The sequence below is a fragment of the Periophthalmus magnuspinnatus genome, chromosome 22 (assembly GCF_009829125.3).
Source record: "Periophthalmus magnuspinnatus isolate fPerMag1 chromosome 22, fPerMag1.2.pri, whole genome shotgun sequence".
Taxonomy (NCBI): Eukaryota; Metazoa; Chordata; class Actinopteri; order Gobiiformes; family Gobiidae; genus Periophthalmus; species Periophthalmus magnuspinnatus.
The window spans coordinates 19450385-19471191 of NC_047147.1; the positions used below are offsets into that span (position 1 = coordinate 19450385).

The 20807-nt window shown below is 39.4% G+C and overlaps 2 protein-coding genes across 2 annotated transcripts; both read right to left on the reverse strand.

Annotated features, from left to right (window-relative positions):
- Positions 1–899: 899 nt before the first annotated feature.
- Positions 900–1991, reverse strand: fut9a (fucosyltransferase 9a). The gene has a single exon (XM_033988902.2). The coding sequence runs from the start codon at positions 1980–1982 to the stop codon at positions 900–902; it is 1083 nt and encodes a 360-aa protein (XP_033844793.1). The 5' UTR covers positions 1983–1991.
- Positions 1992–12774: 10783 nt separating this feature from the next.
- manea (mannosidase, endo-alpha) lies at positions 12775–20394 on the reverse strand. Its single transcript, XM_033988662.2, has 5 exons — positions 20170–20394; positions 18100–18679; positions 17475–17584; positions 15758–15834; positions 12775–15684 (listed from the first exon to the last, which is right to left on the reverse strand). The coding sequence occupies exons 2-5, from the start codon at positions 18587–18589 to the stop codon at positions 15051–15053; spliced, it is 1311 nt and encodes a 436-aa protein (XP_033844553.1). The 5' UTR covers positions 18590–18679; positions 20170–20394; the 3' UTR covers positions 12775–15050.
- Positions 20395–20807: the final 413 nt, after the last annotated feature.

Genomic DNA, 20807 nt, shown 5'->3' on the forward strand with positions numbered 1-20807 from the left:
ACCGTATGCTAGCTACAACACATGATTCATCGCGGCTGCTGGGGGACTGTGGAGTTAGCAATGTCATTATAAAAATATAGAAAGAGATGACAGCTACATACTCCCCAAAAATACACAATATGCAATAATCCATGTTTCACATTTGAGTGGAGTAAACACTGCATAGGTGACTGCATCACTATCACTAATGAGTTTTGTCATATAACGCCTCACAGGAATAAATAGGACTTAAATATGACTGAAATAGAGTCCTTTTTGTGGTTGACGCTTATACACAACTTGCAGTAAATGGGAGCAAAACATAAAAAAAAACAATGACAAAATTTAAATTAGCATTTACAGTAGTTGTTAAAAAATAATTAAATAAAAAAAATAATAAATATTAGCGGCACCAAGGAATGTTAAGCAAATGATACATTTGAACAATAAAATGTAGTGCATTATCTGCAGTTTAAACCATAGACTGACACTGATAGACAATGTGTTGTGTGTGCATGGGAAGCATTTTCAGCTCCACCTCAAACTGCACTGTAGGCAGCTCTGTTTGTCTGATAAAACCCAATAGGAACCAATAAAAGTGTATTGTTCATTTGTAATACGTTTCATTACTGTGGCAGAATATGTTTGGTGCTGTATGTACTGCTTGTCTATCAGTATTTATGATTTAAACTTAATAAATAAAATTTTAAATAAGGCAAAGTAAGGCTCAGCTAAATTGGCTCACAAATAAAAACTATGTCAGGTTGTCCATTCGACTCCCCACAGAAATGTGATGATCTTTCATGTACAGAGGACAAAAGTTAACCAACTAACCCCAACACTAGTCTCCCTCCCCTTTAGTAGTTTCACCCCTCCCCTCCAGAAGTCACCCCCTTCCATAGTACTACCCCCCCACAGTCCTATCCCCCCCAGTACCACTTGTCCAGGTTATTGACGGCTTTGTACTCCTTGTGCCTACGCAGATAGTCACAGGCCAGGCATGTGTGCTCAGCCCAGAAATAAGCCTTCTTCACTTTAAAGTGTCGCCTCCAGTCGAAGTACCTGAGGTACATCTCCTCATTCTTGTCCAGCAGCAGCAGGTAATCTGCCAGCTCTTTGGGCGAGCTGAAGTCGTCCACATGGATGAAGGCGTCTCCCTGGAGGAAGTTCTCGTAGTTTTGCCTTGGGGGGCCCAGGACCACGGGCACTGTACCCACAGACAATGGGTTGTACAGTTTCTCTGTGATGTAGTCTTTGTGGATGGAGTTCTCAAAAGCCAGGTAGAACTTGCAGCTGGCCATGGTGGGAAAGTAGTCCTGGTCGGAGATGTACTCTCCAAAGGCCTGTCCATAGGCATGCACCTCGATGTGCTTGTACAGCTCGTTGTAATACTTGACCCGCACATGGTCCTGGTTCCAGTTGCTGACGATCCAGCAGATGAGCTTGTTCTTACTGGGGGGTACAAATTCCTCGTCCCCCTCGGCCGCCACAATGGACCCATAAGGCACTTGGATGTCGGCATCCTGCCGGTAGTTCAGCGTCAGGTTGAACAGGTTCTCAATCCCTGGCAGCTGGGACGAGTGAGAGGGAGACTCCAGATTCATCCAGATCCACTTCTGGAAGGAGGGCCTCTGCATGGGGGGCAGGTTGGACAGGTCTGTGCAGATGTCGCGGTGGTGGATGACCACTCCATCAGACTTATTGTACAGGTTGCGGTCGGCAGTGATGAGACAGCCCTCGATGTTGAAGAGTGAACTGCACACCCCCAGATCATAGGTCTGTCCAAAGGGCCAGAGCCACACCAGCACTGTGGTCACGTTCTTGTCACTGCGCGTGGACAGCAGGCTCTTCACACGCTCTGTGGACACGGTGGACTCCACGGGGCCTGATAGCCAGCTGGTGGCAGGCTTAAAATACATCAAAAACAGAGTGACACAGCATCCCAGGACAAAGGTGCCAATCAGGAGGGGTCTCAGGATCCTGTGAAAGGGTGCAGAGGGCATACTCCTGCCTGGAAGGGAATAACCATCAGAGGTACGTGTGAGAGAGGGCATCCATAACACTAAAGAGCATTAAAGAGGGGCATTCAAAACAACGTCCAAAAGCTAATCTTCAAATGTGGAGAAGTAGCCAGACTCTCTGTTGGCTGAAGGTCACATCTGCTCCTGCAGCACACCTGAGCCTCTTATGTAAAGCTTCAAAGTATACATGGAAACTCCAATGGAACACTAAGGCTGCATTTACACAAGTATTAGTGTCAAGTAAACACTGAGGAGTTAACACTGCATTTGTGGACAAGAACAGCCCAGATGGTAGATTTTAGATGCGACAAAAATTGAAATAAAGAAAAAAATCCTACTCCAATCACAATCTGCACTAGTGATCAAATAATGACACATACTCACTGTTTCTCCTCTGTACCATATATCCACTGTCCCATCCTTATTTTTCTATGTGTTTCTGTTATACAGACCTGTGGAATTGGACAGCTGCGTGGAATCCAAAAGAGCTAGGTGCCAGCCGGAGAGCGAGGGGTCTACATGGGGCCGTGGGCGGGATGGGTGCTGCCTGTGCTGCAGCGCTCATAGAGGGAGCATTGGGGCCAGCTCTGGGGTGTCTGGATGGGGGTAACGGAGGAGACTGGAGGAGCCTGGAGGAGCTAGAGTGGGACAGCTGATCTCCACTGGACGGGTCGCCTGAGAAATGCCTCCTGTTGGTGAGCAGAGAAGAGTGAATCAATAGGTTGCATTCACATTCTGGAATATGGCACTGGTCAGAGGAGGTGGACTAGCCAAAAATTGTACTTAAGTAAGAGTAACGTTACTTCAAATAATGTTACTCAAGTAGAAGTACAAAGTAGTGGTTCAAGAAGTTGAGGTAAAAAAGCATTTGGGAAAAGTACAACTCAAATAAGAATAACTTAAAAAGCCCTTATTACGCTATTTTCTTATCCATGTTATAATGTTGTTTCCACATCAAAAACATACCTGGAGTTTTGTTTTGTTTCATTCACAGGTTTGACACACAAATTCTCCTGTTCCATCTTATGATATCATATGGTAATACAGGAAGTGCTCTACTGTTTCCATACACCTTCACTAATCATTTGGGCAATTTCAGCCCAGGAATTGCCAAACTCTACTGAGCAAAAAGTAAAAGGTAGCTGTTAACTTCTGACTAAATAATTTCATCACATCAAAAGGTGCAACAGAGCCTTTTAAAGCAGAGCTAACTTATTTAATGGCTTTCAAAGTCCCGCTGTTGGTTTCAAAGGTGATTTTTGGGTGTTTGAAGGTCTTGCTGGCTCCCACAGCTGTCTCTGACCGGAAAACATGTTGTCAGTGCGTAACAAGAGAAATGTGTAAATTTAGCCTTGATGTGATTTCTGACTATGGCTAACTTCATGCCCAGTATCAAATGGGGTAACGCATTTGTGTGTGATCAAACTGCATCTACGTCTCATAAAGCACGTGCACCATATATTTACAATAGACTTATGTAGAAGATAAAGTCAAATAACATTACCCTGAGACATTTTATTGTGTACAGTGTTTACCGGCTTTGTGAAAACAAACTGAGCGGTGAGGGAGAAGGAGTGTGGAGTGTTTATGACAGTGCATTCTCACAACTGACATGTAGGGGGATCATTACATCTAAAGGTACTTAATTCTACTTTAAGCTTTGGAGATGTAGATAGACTAATAATGTAGGCTTAAAACACAACTCCAGGTATGTCTTTGATTAGGTAACAACATTATAATATGGCTTAAAGCTCACAATAATCTATTTTATAACTGTCGGGATGTAACCTATGATTTATACTGAAGTTAAGGTAATTGGAAGGACAAAAAATTAAATCTGGTATTTTCAGAGAACATACACAGAAATAGGACAAACTAAATTAACACAAATGCTCAAGTCATTTCATATTGTCAACATAAAGCTTTTGTCACTTGTAGACTTACTCACAGTGGGAAGAGGAACCAAAACTTTTACTCAAGAAAAAACAAATACTCAAGCAAGTGTAACTGAGTAGTATCCACCCATCCATTTGAATCCAAAACAAATTGAAATTTGCATACTGAAGGTAGCAAATGTCAGATGATATTTAGATGGATAGATATATACATAGACCTAAAATCCAGGCTCTAGTCTTAACAACACAAGTGTCATCTTTTAGGTCTGCAGTTAAGCCTTCTTTCTATAAATGTGCTGGGCCCTGAATATTGATTGAAAGAATCGAATCTCAGTTACAACATCTGTCACAAATGAAATGGAAAAAAAGTGGTTGGTTTATTTTTAAACAAGAAACGCATCATACATCATCTTTCATTTCAGACTGAACAGTGTGGACCATATACAAATGTAATATTACTTACTTTCTTACAAAGATGTAAAACATTCTGTTTTCATACAGCAATGGCCATATATCACACTGCCTCTGTGCCTGTTCTTCATGTAACAGAACCAGAAGCCGACAGCAGGTTTCAGATATTCTCCTTCGAGAGACAAACTAAAGCAGAACTAGAGCAGTCATCATCACTCACACCTTTAGATGGCGCTGTGCTCTGACCTCAACAGACTGAATGTGTCTTGGGTGAGCGATTTACATGTTAAGTCTATGTAGAGTCATGAATCCAGCTCCATCGGCTCCACTTCACTTTCTATTGAAAAGCCCTCTCTCTGTAACTGCTGCTGTCAGTCTCGTCATTTTGGTCTTAAAATTTTCATATTAACCCGCTCTACATCAATCTGGTTTCTTCTTTCCCCGAGATCACTCCCAGTAACATTAGCAACAGGTCTGATTGACAGTGTTGCTAAGGGATGGAGCTTAACCTTCAGCACCCTCGCTCCGGATTGGCTCTTTGGTTGCTATGATACTTGTGGTCAGAATTCCAAACATGGAACTTGGCTCCAAATTCATCCCTATAACTGCTCTAGCCTCGACGAACTTCATTTAACTGGAACTGAACAGTATGGATGACTCACTTGTGCGCTGTTTTACACAGTCATGGGTCCCATGCAGCGCAAAACGGACAAAACGGACAAAACGGACTTCTATTTATACTTTGCAGCTGATGTCACCAACATTCCCTGGGGGTGTGATGCTAAGTGTAGGCATGCTCTGTCTGTGGCTCTGTTAGACTATAATCAGAGCTTTCATTTACCACAATCTGACCATAATGAACTGACTTAGCTGCAGCCACAACAACTGAGCTGATTTGCGCTCTTGGACACTGATGCATCCTATTACTGTATTTTTAAGGAAAACAGCTCAAATAACTGAAGGCGGGTTGTTGTAATGATAAGTAAATAGACCAGAGTAAATATATGGAGCAAACAGGACACAGTGTTGTGCTGCTGTTTGTATGAGGAACTCGCTAAATACTGACTAACTGACTCCTACCTGCTGTATTTTTCATGGAGAGTGTTTTTAAACTCCATTCACCTTCACTAGAATCATTTAGATCATTTCAGTCTGGAATTTCCACTCTCTACTGAACTAAAAGTAAAAGGTAGCAATTAACTTGAAAACTACTGCTTCATGACACAAGGTGGAACAGAGGATTTTGAACTTTGGGATTACAGTCAGACTAATAATAAAGTGTTACTCATTCATGTGTGAATGAAACAAAACACAACTCCTATGTTTTTGTTGAGGTAACAACATTATAACATGGCTTAAAGTTCACATGAGTCAATTTTGCGTATTGTAGAACCTTTAAAAGTGGGTTGCCATGGTTGCAATAGAATATAAAGTCCCCTTCCTGCACAAATGGCGAGCTTTTAGGGAGTTCAGTTAGTTTGACTCTAATTTGTGTATGTGCCTATCTAATTCCTATAAAGACACTGTGGGAATTCTGTTTTTTATCACTGTTAAAATCAACATGTCTGGTATTTTACCCTGACAGTCCCATGTGAGATTTCTGACCCGAAAACTTAACTAACACGGACTAAAGCAGGACTAAAGAACTAAACCAAGACTGACTGAACCAGGACTGAACCAGGACTGAACCAGGACTGAACCAGGACTGAACCAGGACTGAACCAGGACTGAACCAGGACAAAACAAGAAAACAAGAAAAAATTTAAAATGCTAAAAGTGTTTAAAGTGGATCAATATTTTAAATGATCAGATTATTTTACATATGAGAACACTGCCCCCTGAAGGTTGAGGCCTGAAGTCCCTGTTAGATTCAATCGATATTGTTACATTTGTGCACAGCAGGGATGGAAAGTAACTCAGTCCAGGACTAAACCAGGACTAAACCAGGACTAAACCAGGACTAAACCAGGACTAAACCAGGACTAAACCAGGACTAAAGGACAAAAGCAGGACTAAACCAGGACTAAAGGACAAAAGCAGGACTAAACCAGGACTAAAGGACAAAAGCAGGACTAATCCAGGACTAAACCAGGACTAAAGGACAAAAGCAGAACTGAACCAGGATTAAACCAGCACTAAAGGACAAAAGCAGAACTAATCCAGGACTAAACCAAGAGTAAAGTACAAAAGCAGGACTAAACCAGGAATAAAGGATAAAACCAGGACTAAACCAGGACAAAACCGGGAGAAACCAGGATTGCTGTACCTGCTGCTACATGTTAAGACCCAAATTTAGCACAATACTTAGGGAGCCTTTTGATTTAATAACATTAAAACCCTTTATTTAATGTTACGCAATATTATTATCATTATTAAAGTATATTTTGGTCAAATTAATACGAACCTTTGTATGTTAAAAAACCCCGTATCTCAGCAGAAGGACAGTTTGAGTTTCAGTAGGTGATGAAATGGGTCATTCCCTCAACGTATTTCCTCTGGAATGTCTTCTGTCATTTTTGGTGCCACATTTGGTTGCCACAAGTCTGAATGATCTCAAAGGTCAGTATTTCCTTTGCTAGCTCCTTAGCTTGCCTCTTGCACAGCCCTAGTCAATACAGGAGAAAACAAACTCATTTCACACGATCCAACAGTCCCTTACTTGTGTCATTTGAACTACACTTGCTGCACTTAGGTTAAAATATCATGATATTATATTACAAATTGAGCTAAAAAACAAAACAAAAAAAACAACTAAAAGTTTCAAAAAATATTCAGCCGGGTAGCCACAAGAGCATCCAGCTACTCCGTTGCAGTGGCTATGAGTGAACATAACCATGCACAAAAGGTAAAGTCCTCCAGCTAAGATAGTTCTGACCAAGACTAGCTCAAGATCTGTAGTGCCCCCTACTTCTGACAGGTCCAAGCAACAATGAAGGATGGGTCAAAGGCACTGGACAAATTGCCTTTGGGCATAATAAAAGACTAACCCAATATAACTTCAAGATACTAAATAAGTTTGTCATTAGCTTTATATATATATAACTGCTAATTCATTAAATATTGTACTCGCCACCATCAAAACACCAAAAACAATATAACCTCTTCTTAAATGCTAAATTCTATTCACACAGCTGAAGAAGTCACTCAGGCACAGGTTGAACTTTGAGCACAATGTGATATTTATTTTTAAGATTCAGCAAGATCACATGACCATCCAAAAACCAAGAAGAAATACTCTAGCACTACTAAACTGTGTACATGACTGCAGCTCTCTGCTTGTGCTACCTTCAGAGGCCTCTGCAAATTAAGTACTATGTGACATCACGCAAGACTGCCCTGCCTATAGCTAGGTGTTTCTGATCACAAACACCTGGCTGCAGTGACAGAGTTTGAAGTGTGGATTCCTTATACCTCCAGACCCTGCCCCTCCTCACTCTCCCCTTTCGTCCTCCAGGTACCGCCCAGTGTAGAAAGTTTAGGTGTTTGGTCCCACATTAAAGAGGAGGTATTATGCAAACTCAATTGTTGTTTTTAGCTTTTCCCTCATCCTTAGTTTTTCCCTCATCAAAAACATGCCTGAAGAGGTTTTAGATGTCATCCGTACATGTTTCAGTATTCAAACCCTCCTTAGCTGTAAGAGTCTGTCTGTTCTGTCACAATAATTACTATATTTTCATTCAATACATGACAGATGGAACAATGTGTTTTATTGCGGGTCCGTTTTCTTTGTACTAATGGGAAAACTTTGTTATTTAAGATAAGATTTGAGCGGTGGAGGATTGAATAACAAACTTCTAAGGCTCATTAAAGTGTCTTAAAAGTGGAAACAAAAAACAAAAAACAAACACTAAATCAACTTTCTTATGCTACTAATCTGTGTACATGGTGTTTTAATGGCATTATCTACTGTTCTTGGTCATTTCTGGAAATTTTGCTGCAAACTTGGTAGATTTCCAGCTTTGTGGTCGAAAACTGTCCAGCTTCTAGTGGCCACTGTGATTTCAAGTACTAGATGACATCACACAGGACTGCCTGATTGGGGTTGTCAAAATTATCAAAAATCAGATACTAATCGATGCTAAAACTAGAATTGAAACTAGACACAGTACTCATCTGAGCAGATATCGATGCTTTTTAAAAAAAAATTAGTATGGAAATGAACCTTTCCTGAATAGCTTTAGAATGTTCTTGAGCTGCAACAGATCAAGTATAAGACACATACACTAGTATACGCCCATGGACCACTATGAACCTACCTGGATAACTGAGGGATAACACTGATCACAGGGTGATATAAAACAAAGCACGATGATTTAATGTTATGTTATTTTTATTATTATCATGTATCGGAATCAGTATCAAGTCTACTCCTTGGTAATGAAATCAAGTTTTAAGTTTTAGTATCATGACAACCCTAGCCCTGATTACAGCCAGGGGTTTCTGATTACAAACACCTGACTGCAAGGGCGGAGTGTGGAGTGTGGATACCTGTTAGACCAATCACACGGTATGGTATTGTACATTTATAATAGTTTTGGGGGCAGAGATAATCCTGATTTAGTTATATGTATCAGTGGCACCAGTTTTGCTACTATCGTTTATGGTCTGTGAATGTGTTACTGTGATAAACCTGGGTGTAGATGCTGATGATGTGATTTCCTGCACATTAAACCCATCATAAACGCTGACTGTCAATGCTAATCATACATTCTAGACTGGACAAGAGGACAGTGTTAGCTACCAGCTCACTCTTCATGTTATTAACTCTCATACACTAATCATCTAATGTTACATTCATAAATCATAATATTTTCACCCTTTTCTGAACATTCAAGTGTGTTAATGCACTAATGCACTGTGTAACTGTGTAACACATCTCCATGGCGATGCAGATTTGGAACAAAAGGCACATTGAAATTGGTCAAAATAGGACGCTAAAAGAGCCAGTTGTAATCTGTCAAATAAGGACAATAGGTCACATTTCAGTTTCTTCTTTATATATATATATATATATATAAAATTTATTTTTTTACACTGTGTTATCCCTCAGTCGTCCAGGTGTGATTCATAGTACACGGAAAATTCTATTTTGTCAAATGGACAGTATTAATCATATTATTCTATCAGATATGAATATTGTCATTGTGTTTACTGACCGGGGTGAGCTCACAGCCATGGTCAGTGTCTGGACATACTGTATACACTAATCTATTTGACATAGAGGCTTATGCATTATTTCCTGGAATGTCCTTGCTATAGTTCAAAATATGGACACTGTAACGCAAAGATTATAACTGCAGTGGCCTATGTAAGAGGATTTGTCAACATATAGATTTATCTACTGACAATCCCAGATATGTTTACAGTGAAAGCCCTAACTGTATGAAATATAAGATGGCATTCAGAATATGAGTCTCGATTTGAGTAATTCAGTATCTCAAAAGGTAAAAATCATCATCCACTAACTCATAGAGTTTTTATAGGTAGTTTAATCCCTACTAACAGCAATACTACTGCTGCAAGACACTTGATCCACTGTCTGCATACACTATTAATATATTTTTGTTTCTTTTTTGCATATTTGTCTTTATAAGCTGTCACTGCAAAATAAAACAAATCTTGAATTCAGAATATAGATTGTGATTTGAGTAATTTTCTCAATACTGCATGTAAAAGCATATAAAATACTACATCGAAAGCCTTCACCCAATAAAGGTTTGTAGTTCATCACATTTGAATAGCAAAAGTACTACTACTATAGTACTGCTGCTGTTGTGTCATTTGACACACTATCTGCATGCACTGGTTTATGAATGTAATTTAAATTTTTTGCATGTGTCTATATAAACTTTCACTGCAAATACAAATAAAATATTGAAATCTGAATGTGAATCATGATTTGAGTAATTTGAGTTTACAGAAGCCCAAAAGATAAAAAACCTTCGCTCTCTAAGTTTGTAGTTCAATCCTGTATGAGCAACACTGTGACATTAGGCAAAAAAAAAAAAAAAAAGGAAAAAAAAGAATGATGTCTTTAAATACATTGAAATACCCAATTATTATTATTATTTTTTTATTAGCCAAAACACATCAATTAATCTAGGAAGAATTAAAATTAAAAAATAAAAATGAGGAAAAAATCTAAGAATAAAATATAATAAGAATACAACAGGAAATAAGAAAAAAATGCTTCTAAACTACTCAAATAAATAAATAAATGAAAGAAAATTTAAATAAATCAAGTTTTTATTTTTTATTTATTTATTTTTTTTTTCTGTGCTGCCCAAAGGTGCTTTAAACCCCCATACACCTGCTCGCAATGGTAATTTATGGTGTTTCCATGGTGATGTAGCTGAGACTGTACGAGCAATTTTCAGATAAACTGCTCTCCTTCTTTCACAATACCATAAATGAATCTTGGGCTTACATAAATGTCTAGATCACTGCACTTAAAAAAATTTTAAAAATGCGATTATTGCGAACCACAATTTTAAGGTCGGCCACAGCTCCATACATGGACAGAAGCGTGCACGGTTGAGTAGCCTGCATCCGTAGCATCTTTCACTTTTTAAACATGTTGCTTACACTTGCTTCCATACAATTTACACGCTAAATAAACACCGCGTTTTTTATATCATCTCGTGCGTAATTTCAGTTCCATCTCTATAGGTGAACAGTGGTCTATCCATGCAACACTGAAGGTCATTTTGATGCTATACCCGAGCCACTGGTTTAAAATGGTTGTCCTTTCCACCGCTTTAGAGGGCTCTGGGTCGGTAGATGCTGCATTGAAGCTGACGTGAATTGCTCCTTAAATATTTTTGGCCACATTTACGCACAATTAAACCAGCACGGTGAACATGCCTAAAGGGATATGCACTCTAGACAATAAATGCAATGCAAAACGATTATCATTAACAGTATAATTCTCGCGTTTTGACGACGTTTTGTGCGTAAAATCGGTTGCTGAGTCCAAAGCAGCAGCAGCAGCAGAGTCTTATTTCTCAAGGGAACGTTGCAAGAAAATAGCCATGCATTCACTCACCATCGCTACGGTCAAAATAGCATCTCCTTCTCATCTCCTCCGCTCGTCTCCTCTCCTGGATGCACGGGGAGGAGGAGGATGGTGCATTGGGAGCAAAGCGAAACGTTTATCCGGTGCGAGAAAATCCAGCCATAACCGTGAATCCATCGTCGTTTTTTACCCCCATAAACGAAGCTTCTCGCTGGACGATGTGTAGCGGTATCACTCCCCCATCCGTGCGCACCCAAGGATGATATAGTTCCGAAATGTGGAAAAAAAAATGTCAATTCAGGCTTCGTTCTTTGCTCATAACTTGTCTTAACGCGGTGAATCCGTACGTCGATCGGCTCAGGGAAAGTATGGATGTTGCACTACTGGCTGCCCATGCGCTTTTCGGTGTCCTGTTTACAGTCACTGCAGCTGCAATCAGAGAGAGAGAGAGGGAGAGGGGGAGAGAGGGAGAGAGAGAACGATGGATGGATGGAGAGATGCGCGCATCCACACCCGCAGTTATAGTAATTTTGGTGACAATTACGCAGCGCGCTTGGACATTTTGGCACAGATCAGCCAAAAACGCATGAGTAATGATGTGTATTGGCTGGTTTGGTGATGGAGTTGTTCCCCAATAATGCCAAGTCAGTATTTTTTTTACGTGTGTGCTTCCAGTCGTGTGGACCAATCGCGTTCGTGGAGTCATGACCAGCGGCGGTGTGTCCTACGCGCGTGCACGATTGACCCAGTGCACGACAGCAGCAGCAGCGGTGGCGCGCGTCTGTGAGGTTAATAATACATTTCCATTTCTGATGTTTTCCCCTTCAAAACATCTACTCAGCATTGCACAAAAACGTCTTCTAAAATTCCTCAGTTTTATTACGAAGTTGTGTTTCTTTTTTTCATTCCTTTCAAATATACTGACCACAATTTTTCTACAACATTCACATTTTTTGCACTACATGCTATAGGCCTACACTGGCCAGCTGCTAAAACCTTAAGTGATTGTATGAACAGATATATTAAGAAACCAGCAGGTGTCACCAAACTGTGCAAGTCACTAGTTGTAGTTGTTTTGTAATCCCTCAGTTGTCCAGGTATGATCCATAGTAAAAGAAAAATTCTAATCTGACAACTGGACAAAAAGTTGTTGGACTTTTTGTCCAGTTGACTCCTCATCTAACCTGCCTCTTCAGTTCTGGTCAGATTACTGCTGGACACTGCCTTATATCTGTCTGAAGAGAGGAGCTAACTACACTAAAACTAACACAATTGTTTAGTTTCTGTCTGTAATGAGCCTGGATGAGCAGGAAAACATCTTCACGCCTACAACTTTTTTCCAGCTGATTTAGATTTTCTTTTGTTTACTAGTTGATTATTTTGATATCAAAGGTAAGTGTTCTCTGAGCTCAGATGGTTTAATGGGTAAGGCACAATGAAGACTGCAGGTGATGCCATAAGAATGTATGTTTTAATGAATGTTTTAGCAATAAAACACTTGTAGGAAAGAAACACACTAAGCAATAGCATCTCCATGGAGACAAGCAGGTAGCGGACGCTCAACCAGAAAAGTATCATAGTGCACCTTTAAGACCATCTCTCTTGCTTGCTCACCTTTAAATGCCCAAAAGACCTTTGGGAAGCTCCACAATAAGCTACCAGTGACAGCGGCAGTAAGTGTTTATATTTGCCACTTGAAGTCCTCAGTGTGAAGGAACGGATTGAGTTCTTTTGTTCTCTGCTACCACCCTAGCCACTACAGCCCTCAAGTCATAGTGGTTTTGTCCATATATATTGCATTAACTAGATCTACAATATAAATCCCAATTTAAAGTCACAGTGTGTAACTCATGCAGGTGAAGTGCCACCTCCAGAAAGTACCTACATACTGGCACATACTGTAATTTACAGAATACTTGGCCAAATAACACACAAAAAGAACATAAATGACCCATTACTGAGGGCTGTTTGTTAAAATGGTTTCATTTAAAATTCTCTCCAATAGTTGAATTTTAATCTTTAACTTAACAGGTTGCAGTGGATGTTGGAGAGTCTAGCAGCTTCTTAAGACACATAGTAACACTTCAGAGAATTAGTACAACATGATCAGTCACACATGACATTCCTATTGACAGTGCCCTTCAGAATGTAAATAAAAATAAAAGTCATGATGAAATACCTTAAAATGTGTGAACAGATTTGAAAAACAAACAAACAATGCAGCCCCTAAGTTTTTGGTTAGATAAACTTTGGACTTGATGTCTGGTGCCCTCTGCTGACAACAAAGGGGAGTGAACCATGTAGAAAAGGCAAAAGGAAGCTCAGCTTTATAGCAACATGATGCTAATGGATAGATGAAGTGTTTAACATAGCAAGTCTCAATCATGTATTATGCATTCTTGTGGTTTTAATTCACTTTTAAACTCAGATCAAACACCTAAACTCTTCCCACAGCTGGGCAGAGTTTAGGTACCTGGAGGACTAAAAAAATAGAGGGAGAGGAGAAGGGGTGGGGTCTGGAGGTATAAGGAACAGTGTGATTGGTTTCCACACTTCAGTCTCTGCCCCTGCAGCCCAGTGTTTGTAATCAGAAACACCTGGCTGTGATCAGGGCTGAGAGGTGTGAGAACCAAATATCTGAATTTGGCAGTGGCCACTGGAGCCAGAACACACCCATTTTTATACATTTTTGACCACAAAGCTGCAAATTTTCCTAGTTTGCACTAAAATTGCCAAAAAAGGATTAGGAACTGTAGATAATGCTAAGTACACCATATACACAGTTTAGTAGCAAAAAAATCCTGATTTAGTGTTTAATCCAACTTTAAAGATGCTTCTGACCTAGTCATCAGTATTTTACATTTTCTAAGTTAAAATAATGTTGTAAAAGCCAAAGTTAAGGAGTTAGGAGTGATGACGCTGCTCATTCAAGTCACTTCTTCAATTCTGGTCAGATTGCTGTTGGACACTGCCTTATATCTATCTTAAGGGAAGGGCTAACTACACTGAAACTGTAAACAGCTATTGTCTCCAGTTTCAGCCTTAATGGTCTCCATTCAACCTTTAATGGTCCTAGTGGCTCACTCTATTGTTCTCTTTTGTTCCTTTTGTTTGCTTTGGGTCTGAGGATGGGGTTATAGATGAGGGATAGATTATGTCTCAGGCCCCCATTCCTGTTTAGGCAAGGATTGTCTTTCTTAACAAAAAATGCTTCTTTAACTCCCCTCTCAAACCATTTCTTTTCTCTGGCTAAGATCTGTTCCTCGTTTGGATGAACCAGTTTTGGTCTTAAAGTGTTTCAAAGTTTAAAATAGACCGGAAACTCCAACTGTCTGAAAATTCTCTGAGGTTTTTCAGACACACCCGTTGTGTAAGAGATAAGTTAAGTCTTTCCTTCTAGGTTCGGATTCCCTGTGGTCCCTGTTGATCAACACAGACATCTTAAAATAGTGGAAAACACATTTCCACATTGTGTGAGGACCTCCAACGCTTAAATACCTCAATTCCCAATGAAGTACTTAGGCACTGGAGCTTTCTCAGTTGTCAGCAACAGGAATGAAAATGAAAAACAGGGATGAATCAAAATACAACTCCAATTATGTATTTGATGAGGGAGTACTATGATTAAAAGTTAAAAAGTCAAATTTGCATAACATGTGTTCTTTAAGTTATTTCAGTGTAATTACTACAAATAAAGTTATGAATACACTTTGGTTAAGGCTCAAAATTTCAGTCTTGCCACCGTCTTCTTTCACTTCCAAATATGGCGACCCACTTGCGCGTTATTTCCAGGTAGATGGTGGGCTTATTGGGCAGGTAGTCCAAGTACACCGTCTGGCTGGTTTTGGGTATCGCTGTCTCTATTTGCGTGCCCTCGTGCCATTCGTTAAAAGACGTTATCGAAATAAAATCGGGCCTAGCTTTCAACGCCGCACTCAACGCTGTCTCGTAGTATTTCCCGTTGATGCGGTTCCGAGTGTTTTGGAAATTCCACGGACGAATGCTAGTATCAATGTACCCCGGTCCAACGCTCGGAATGAAAATCAAGTTGTTATCTTCGCAGAACGCTCGGATCACCTCCCAGTTTTTCAACGTGGAGCCATACGAAAATCCATTTGTTGCGAAGTACGTGTAAAGTCCGTCGAAACCGGCAGTTAGGATGTCACGTTTATGTTTCTCTTCCACCAACAACGCGATAAAAATGGCGTCGTAAGGGGTGTCTCGGATGGTTTCAGTGGCTGTGTGCTTGAGGAGCTTGGCCCACTGCTCAGAGTTCATCAGGTAAGAGTCGTAAATGTAGAAAAGTGGGAGGAGTTTGCCATTGGTGGTGCGGTATTTGAAAAAGGCAGGGTGCTCTCCGTATCTATAGAAACAGAAAGATGAGGTAAGAGTGAGATTTGAAATAGGATTGTGGTCACGTGTCACATAAGACATACTTTTCGATAATGTACTTGACGTTGGTGAACATGTTGACCTCATCGCGTCCTTTGTATGGTTCAATGTGGAAAATGACCTGGGAAGAAAGATAAAAGAGTAGTCTGTGGGGTATTAACTAATAACACATAACATATTTAGATCATCATGTTTCCTTTTATTGTTTTGAAAATGCTATATTTCCCGAAAACAACATATTAACATGTTTCATGAGTTTCACTTTTGCCTCCCCTCTCTTTGCTCTCCGTCACTCCCCCTTCAGAGCACCATCACAACACAGTCAGCGAGTATCCTGCTAATAAAACTACTGCACAAGTTTGTGAAGTTGCTGTGTAAAGTTTTGTTTATGTATATTTATGGAGAATTGTCATGTGGGAGCCTGGGTGATGTAGACAGAATTTTACAGTTAACTGTAAGGAGTTACAGATCAAAATCTATAATTGAATAAATGAAGGAAATTAGAAAGTATAATGACATTCTGTAGAATATTATGAGCAAAGCACATCCACGGGGTAATATATAACTTTCTGGTTGGGATAGTTTCCATGGAGATGATATTGCTTTGCCTGGACACATATACTATGCATATAAATGGACATAGCTAACCTGCTAGTCACTGCATTCCAAATAATAAGTGATCATGGGTGCGCTTCCGACTACATTGGCTTTGGCTCCAATTCACTTTCTACTGAAAAGCTGTCACCCCTCTCTCTGTAACTGCTACTGTCAGGCTTGTCATTTTGGTCTTAAAATATTCATGTCATGTTTTTATTTGGCTCTTTTGTCAATAAATCAAGATATGAACATTAATAACAGGTCAATAAATCAAGATATGAACATTAATAACGGACCAATGCTCCTGCCAGCAACAGGTTTGATTGGCAGCATTGCTAAGCGCCTGTCCCCCGCTAAACCAGCAGTGCCAGCAGAAAGGAGCATTACCTTCAACAGCCTCGTTCCAGATTGGCTCTTTGCTTGCTATGATGCTTGCACTCCGTATTCCAAATGTGGAACTTGGCTCCAAATTCAGCCCTATAATTGCTCGCCTTGATGAGCTTCCTTTGGCTGGAGCCGAATGCTATGGGTGACGTCACACTCACTTAATCCACTTCTATTATACAGTCTATGCCTGGACATCACTGTATAACATGAAACTTACTCCATGGGGATAAGCAGGTGAAGCCACCAGCCCAAATAACAAATCAGATCTATAATTGAATAAATCCAGTGCATTAAAAAGTATAATGTTATTTTACTATAACAGGAAATGCTCCACTGTATTTTTAAACTTCCTACACCTTCACTGCTAATATCTCCTAAACAAAAGGTAAAAGGTAACCGTTAACTAGAAAACTACTTTCGCAAGATGGAACAGAGCATTTTGAGATGCAGACAGACATGTGTGAATGAAACAAAATACAACTTCAGGTATGTTTTTGAGGAGGTAATAACATTATAACATAGCTCAAAGCTCACAGAAGTTAATTTTGTGTAATATAGGACCTTTAAGCCCTGCGAGGCGACTTGGGATCTACAGAAATACACCGACTTGAATGTGTTTTGTACATGTTAATGACTGTGCTGTTTAATTTGTGTTGCTGCCTCTTGGCAAAAACACTATAGTAAAAGAGATTTGTCATCTCATCGGGTTTTTTTTAATACCTTGATTAAATAAAGGATTAAATGAAAGCAGTGTTGTTGATCCTAACTGTCTGATACCTTGATATGATATCGGTGGGCTATTTCCAGCAGCAGAGGCATCAGGTTGTCTATCGGCTCTCCATTGTCGTCCTTGAGGTTTGGAGGATACCAGGATACAGCCATGACCCCTGACAACACGATAAGCAAGACAACAAGTCAACAAAAGATAATTCATGATGAGAGAGACACATTTATTGGCTAAATTATGCTGCAGTAATATCAAGTCTCATAATTGAGAACCTCATAATATATTATCTGTGTAGGGATGTCAAAAGTAAAAGGAAAATCAGATACTAATCAATACGAAAACCTCATTTGAGCAGGTATCGATGCTAAAAAAAGTCATATTCGCAGGACAGAAATAAACCTTTCCTGAATACAGCTCATTCTAAAGGTATCAGAAAAAAAACATACGCCCATGGACCACTGAGGGATTACACAGATATAAGGCAACATGGAAATATAAAATAAAGTACCATTATTTAATGCTGAAATCACATTCGATTGTCTAAAGAAAGAGCCTACACAATGCATCCCTATTATAACCCATCAATACATTGTAGTTACTTTAACACTGCTGTTTAGATCAAATATTGCAATACACACAAAATATACACTCAACATTTGTGTAGGTTTTAGTTACCTATAGCAGCCATACGCAACTGCTGCATGTGATTCTCCACCACTGCAGGGTCCTTAGAGCTGTACGGGCCCAGAGCAGGATAAAAGTTGGACCCAATGTCATCAGGAGGGATATGTCTGTCTTGCGGATAACCCTGAGCCACTTTAGTATCCCAGTGCGGCAACTGTGCATGATCCCAGTGGATATATCTCCCATCAAATTTCGGATTTCCATACCAGGGATAATAGAAAGTGTGTACGTAATAGTTTGGAGGAGGGAATCTTTTCAACGCTTCTTCCAGTTGCAGATCTCTCTCAGGCCGGGCAGGTGCAGGCATTTTGGCGGTCTTGCTATCCGCCATGTTGTCTTTATGGTACGTTTCTGCAGGTCGGACCAAGCTAACCGGGCTGGAATCTTCTGGTGGTAGGTTTTTCAGCACCACGGATACAACGAGGACGAGGAAAAGGAAAACCAAAACGGGAATGCAGGTTTTGCGTCTGAATCTCACCATTGTTCACTGTGAGAATGACCACTTCATGGTTGGAACTGAAAATGGAATGTACCAGTTTTGGATTCCTCTCATTTTAGAGTGAAGAGTGACCTAAGGGAATACAGGAAAATGACACTTAAGAATGTGACATACAGCGAGACCAGTCACAAGAATTTCCATTGATACTGTGCAGCTGATGACATCAACATTTCCTCGGGGTGTGATACTAACTGCTCTGTCTGAAGCTGTCAGATAACATTCAGCCACAATCTAGCTAGCATCAGCTAACTGTTTTTCAGTTGGTCACTCTCCTTCTCTGTTCAAAACCTAAACAGGATCATAAATGCTCGTACTGATGACAGGCTCCTGAAAATGTGTTATTTGAATCCATTTTGTATTTTTTCTTGAATTTTCAGACAATTTAAAAGCTTATTGATAATTATTGCTAATCTGTGCATTATGTCACTAAGGTGCATGCTGAACATTCCGCCATAGGCATACACGCAAAGCACCTCCAGCGTGATGTCCCTGCAAAGTATCAATATAAACTTACAGTTAAAACTATTTGTGATAAACAATATTAACATTTAGTTTTTACATACTGATCAATCATGAGTTTAACCTCAAAAGTGCAGAAATCTAATCTGACCATACGATTGTTTGGAAGAATGCATAGCAAGTTTTCTTTTCTTTTTATTTTACCAGCTTTATTTTTAAATAGATAAATCATAGAAAATATTTTAGTATAAAATGTCAAGTCTACCTCCAAAACAACTATTGAGATGTTATACATTTTTCAATAAATATGCCCCACCTTGTTTTGTTAGCTGGTTGATGTTAGCCTTAGGTACTAATTAAGTCATTGTACTATAACTTTATTGCATCTTATGTTTTGATTACAATATCCATATGGATTATCATAACAGTGGGATAAATTGGTCTTCAATAATAAACTTTAATTTACAATGTTTTCCGTAGCAATAGATCACAATGGAGAATACCAGTCATACATTGTAATTTAATTAGAATAATGTCAAACTTTTAAAAGAACAGTTACGGAATAAATACTCAATTTTGTAACTTAAGTAAAAGTACAGATGCCTGAGGAAAAAATACTCAAGTAAAAGTAAAAGTAAAAGTATCACCTAAAAAATCTACTTAGATAAATTTATTAAAGCACCTGTTCAAAATGTACTTAAAGAGTCAAAAGTTTATCTGAGATCTATAATACAGTTTCATATGTACTGATTTTGATTTGTGCTTTCTGTGCAGTAGAAATAACTGAACCTTTTAAATTAAGCTTTTTGAGACCACAATATATAGAAGTAAGCCTACCACTGCAGGTAAGACATCCTCATAGTGGAGTTATAGTAGCATTTGAACAGCTATGCAGTTATTTACTCTATTTAATTTGCAAACCACAAATGCATGGTTAATTTAAAATGACAAGTTTAAAGAAATCGAACAAGTATGGGTTGAATTGTCCACTGCAAGACAAACCGCAAATACTGTACATGCATTTTCAAATCACACTTTTGTCATGTTATATCCAGAACAGACACATGCACAACAGTTACAAAGGTTAAACTGCTTGACGTTACCTGCATGGATGAACTTTAGCCCAATAAACACAACCAATGTGACTCATCATTTGCATTCTCCGACATGTTGACATTTAAGCCTTTTCCACAATGAAACGAGTACATTTAAATACTTCACATGTCTGACAGTAGATATTTATCCTCTCAAAAGCATATTTTTAGCATAACGGATGCAGAGGGCGAGTTTATCCTTCATTTCTGGTTCGGTAGACGAGCCTGGACTGCAGTGTAGATACGTAAATGATGAGGATAGTGAGGGAGACGTAGGTTTCATTTATCCCGGAAGATCCATATGATTTAGCAAGTAAATGCGGAAGTATGACTGGGCGGGGCTTCAGCGGATTCAGGAAGTAAACCGGTTTAAAGTGACATTGCCACTTTTGCTGAGGAGACTTTATTAAAAGATAACTGAAAAATGAAAAAATGAAAAAAAAGAAAGAAATTATATATAACATAAATAATATAAAATTGTGTTGATATTAAACATGCACTTTTTAAGTTTGCTGATAGAGGGTCAGTCAGCTGCTTGTCTCACAGAAAATTTTGCTTTGCCTAAAATGTTGCACAGTACTCAGACAACATTACATAGTGGGGCCCATGTGGGTACTATATGGGTTTATGTAGGCTTCCTAAATGGG